General features: G+C 66.6%; 1 protein-coding gene across 1 annotated transcript in view; it reads right to left on the reverse strand.

Moving 5' to 3' along the window:
• Positions 1–293: 293 nt before the first annotated feature.
• LOC103623291 (diacylglycerol O-acyltransferase 2-like) overlaps positions 294–2,132 on the reverse strand; it is a 4,254-nt gene continuing 2,415 nt past the window's right edge. The window contains exons 4-7 of the mRNA XM_017741785.1: positions 2,075–2,131; positions 1,399–1,573; positions 1,105–1,307; positions 294–964 (exon numbers count right to left, since the gene is read on the reverse strand). Coding sequence (XP_017597274.1) covers positions 810–964; positions 1,105–1,307; positions 1,399–1,573; positions 2,075–2,131 — 590 coding nt within the window. The 3' untranslated portion in view covers positions 294–809. The remainder of the gene's footprint in view (positions 965–1,104; positions 1,308–1,398; positions 1,574–2,074; position 2,132) is intronic.

Raw genomic sequence — 2,132 nt, forward strand, 5'->3', positions numbered from 1 at the left:
CCCAGAGAGCCCCTCACTCACCGCTGAGCAGAGAGAGCAGGAGACCTCCCTCCTGAGCCCAGTTCAACCAGTAAGAGCTGCCCCTCACCTCCCATTATATCCAACGTGGCCCAGGTGCACCTGGGAGCTGCTTGGCTGCACCTGAGCGGTGCAAGGGCCCTGCCAAACACTGCCCCAGCTGGAGATGGGACTGCTAAGGAGGGGACATGCTGAGTGACAAGGGCACCCACATGGACAGTGCAGGTGTACGACCACAGCGCTGCCAATCCCAACCTCTGGAACACACACAGATGGTAGTTGGGAGGTTGGAAATCTGTATTGGGTATGGAGATGGCAGGAAAGGCTCATCTAGGGCCACGTGGTCCTGGCTCAAGCCACATCCACAGGTCCCCAAGTCCAGGAGTGTCCCCCTTCCACCCCAGGGTGGGCTGTCCCCCCAGGCTGGTCCCACTCATCATCAGGATGCCACCCCAAAGACCCCACATCAATCCCTGCTCCCATGAGAGCCCCTCCCTCAGCTTGTGGTGACCTGGTTATTCCAGGGGGACTGTGCCCATTGCTGGCCCCAGCCCCACACCAGCCCCTTGCAGGGGACAGCTGTGTCACCCACAGCCCCTCCAAACCCCTTGCAACGGGGAGCCTTTCCCAATCTCCCCCTCGCTTCCCCCTCTCCTCCCACCTCCCGCTCAGGTCGGAGGAGCAGAGGGCCAGAGTGGGGACTGTCCCCCGCATGTCCCCCATGCCAGGCTGGCCGAAATTCTCCCTACAAGAGCCCTCGTGAGCCAGGACGGGGCCGGCGCTGGTGGCACTCAGAGGATGTGCAGCTCGTCTGACTCGGACAGCCCATACTTGGTCTTGTTCTCCTTGAAGAGCTTGAGCAGGGCATGGATGTAGAGCTCATGGTACCGGTCCACCAGCTCCCGGCTCGGGTTCTCCACCTTGGGCACGGCCACCGGCTCCCCCACTGCCGGCAGGAGACGGGTCAGGATGGTGGCAACACACCCGGGTTGTTGGGGACACAACCCAGGAGATGCCTTCCAGCACCACCCACTGTGGGGTGTCCCCTTACCCCCCACTCTGGGGACCCCCAGCCCCGCTGCTCACCCACTGTGGTGATGGGTCTGGAGAAGGGCAGGAAGCCGTGGGAGCGGCCGGAGGTGAGGCCACGGCCGTAGAACAGGCAGGGAGCGAAGCCCATAATCTTCTGGAAGCGCCGCTGGATGCTCCTCATCCAGCTGCCCTCCTCAAAGACCACCTGGCGGAAGAGGTCGTTCTCCCCAAAGGAGAAGGAGGGGACGAGGAAGGCCCTGAGGAGGGGACACGGTGCGTGGTGACGGGGTGCTGGGGACTCCCGGGATCCGCGGGGGTGGCAGTGCCGGTGCCCCAGCCGTGACCCACCCGTGCCGCAGGGCCATGCGGACGAACCCCTTGCGATTCTTGAGGATGAGCGTGGTGACGCCGGGCCGGCAGGACAGCGACTCGGCCGCGCCGCCGATGACGATGGCCACGGCGTTACCGGTGCCTTTCTGGGCCAGCAGGTACCCGATGGCACGGCGGGTCACCGGGCACAGCCCTGCGGCGGGACGGAGCACCGGGGCTGTGGCACCGCAGTGCCCGGGCACCCGACAGGGACCGCCGAGGGTCCCCCCGAGCGATGGGAGCGGGTGGGAGCAGCGCAAGGACCGTGCAAGGGCTCCTCCTGCTGCGGGCAGGGAGCGGGCAGGGGGGCGGGCGGAGCGGTGAGGGCAGGGTGGGCACAGCGGCGAGGGAGGGCACAGGCGGGGTGTAGGCAAGGTGCGGGCAGGGTTTAGGAGGGGTGCAGACAGGGTGTAGGCAAGGTGCGGGGAGGGTGCGAGCAAGGTGAAGGTGTCGCTCAGGCACGGTGCAGGCAGAGCACCATCCCTGCCCTGCCTGCTCCCGGGAGCACCATCCCTCCCGTATTTCCCTCAGAGGGATCAGCCCCCTCCCCCGCACCCCCTTGCCCATGGGCACTGCGGGCAGAGCTGGGCAAGAGAGGGGCGGGCAGGGGCTCGAAGCAGCCCCACCCGAGCTGGGCAGGGCAGGCACCGCTCACCCCCACTCATCAGGTACTCCCGAAACACGGGCAGGCGGAAGTTACCGGCCCGCGGAGA

The sequence above is a fragment of the Corvus brachyrhynchos genome, unplaced genomic scaffold (assembly GCF_000691975.1).
Source record: "Corvus brachyrhynchos isolate BGI_N302 unplaced genomic scaffold, ASM69197v1 scaffold220, whole genome shotgun sequence".
In the NCBI taxonomy this organism is placed as follows: Eukaryota; Metazoa; Chordata; class Aves; order Passeriformes; family Corvidae; genus Corvus; species Corvus brachyrhynchos.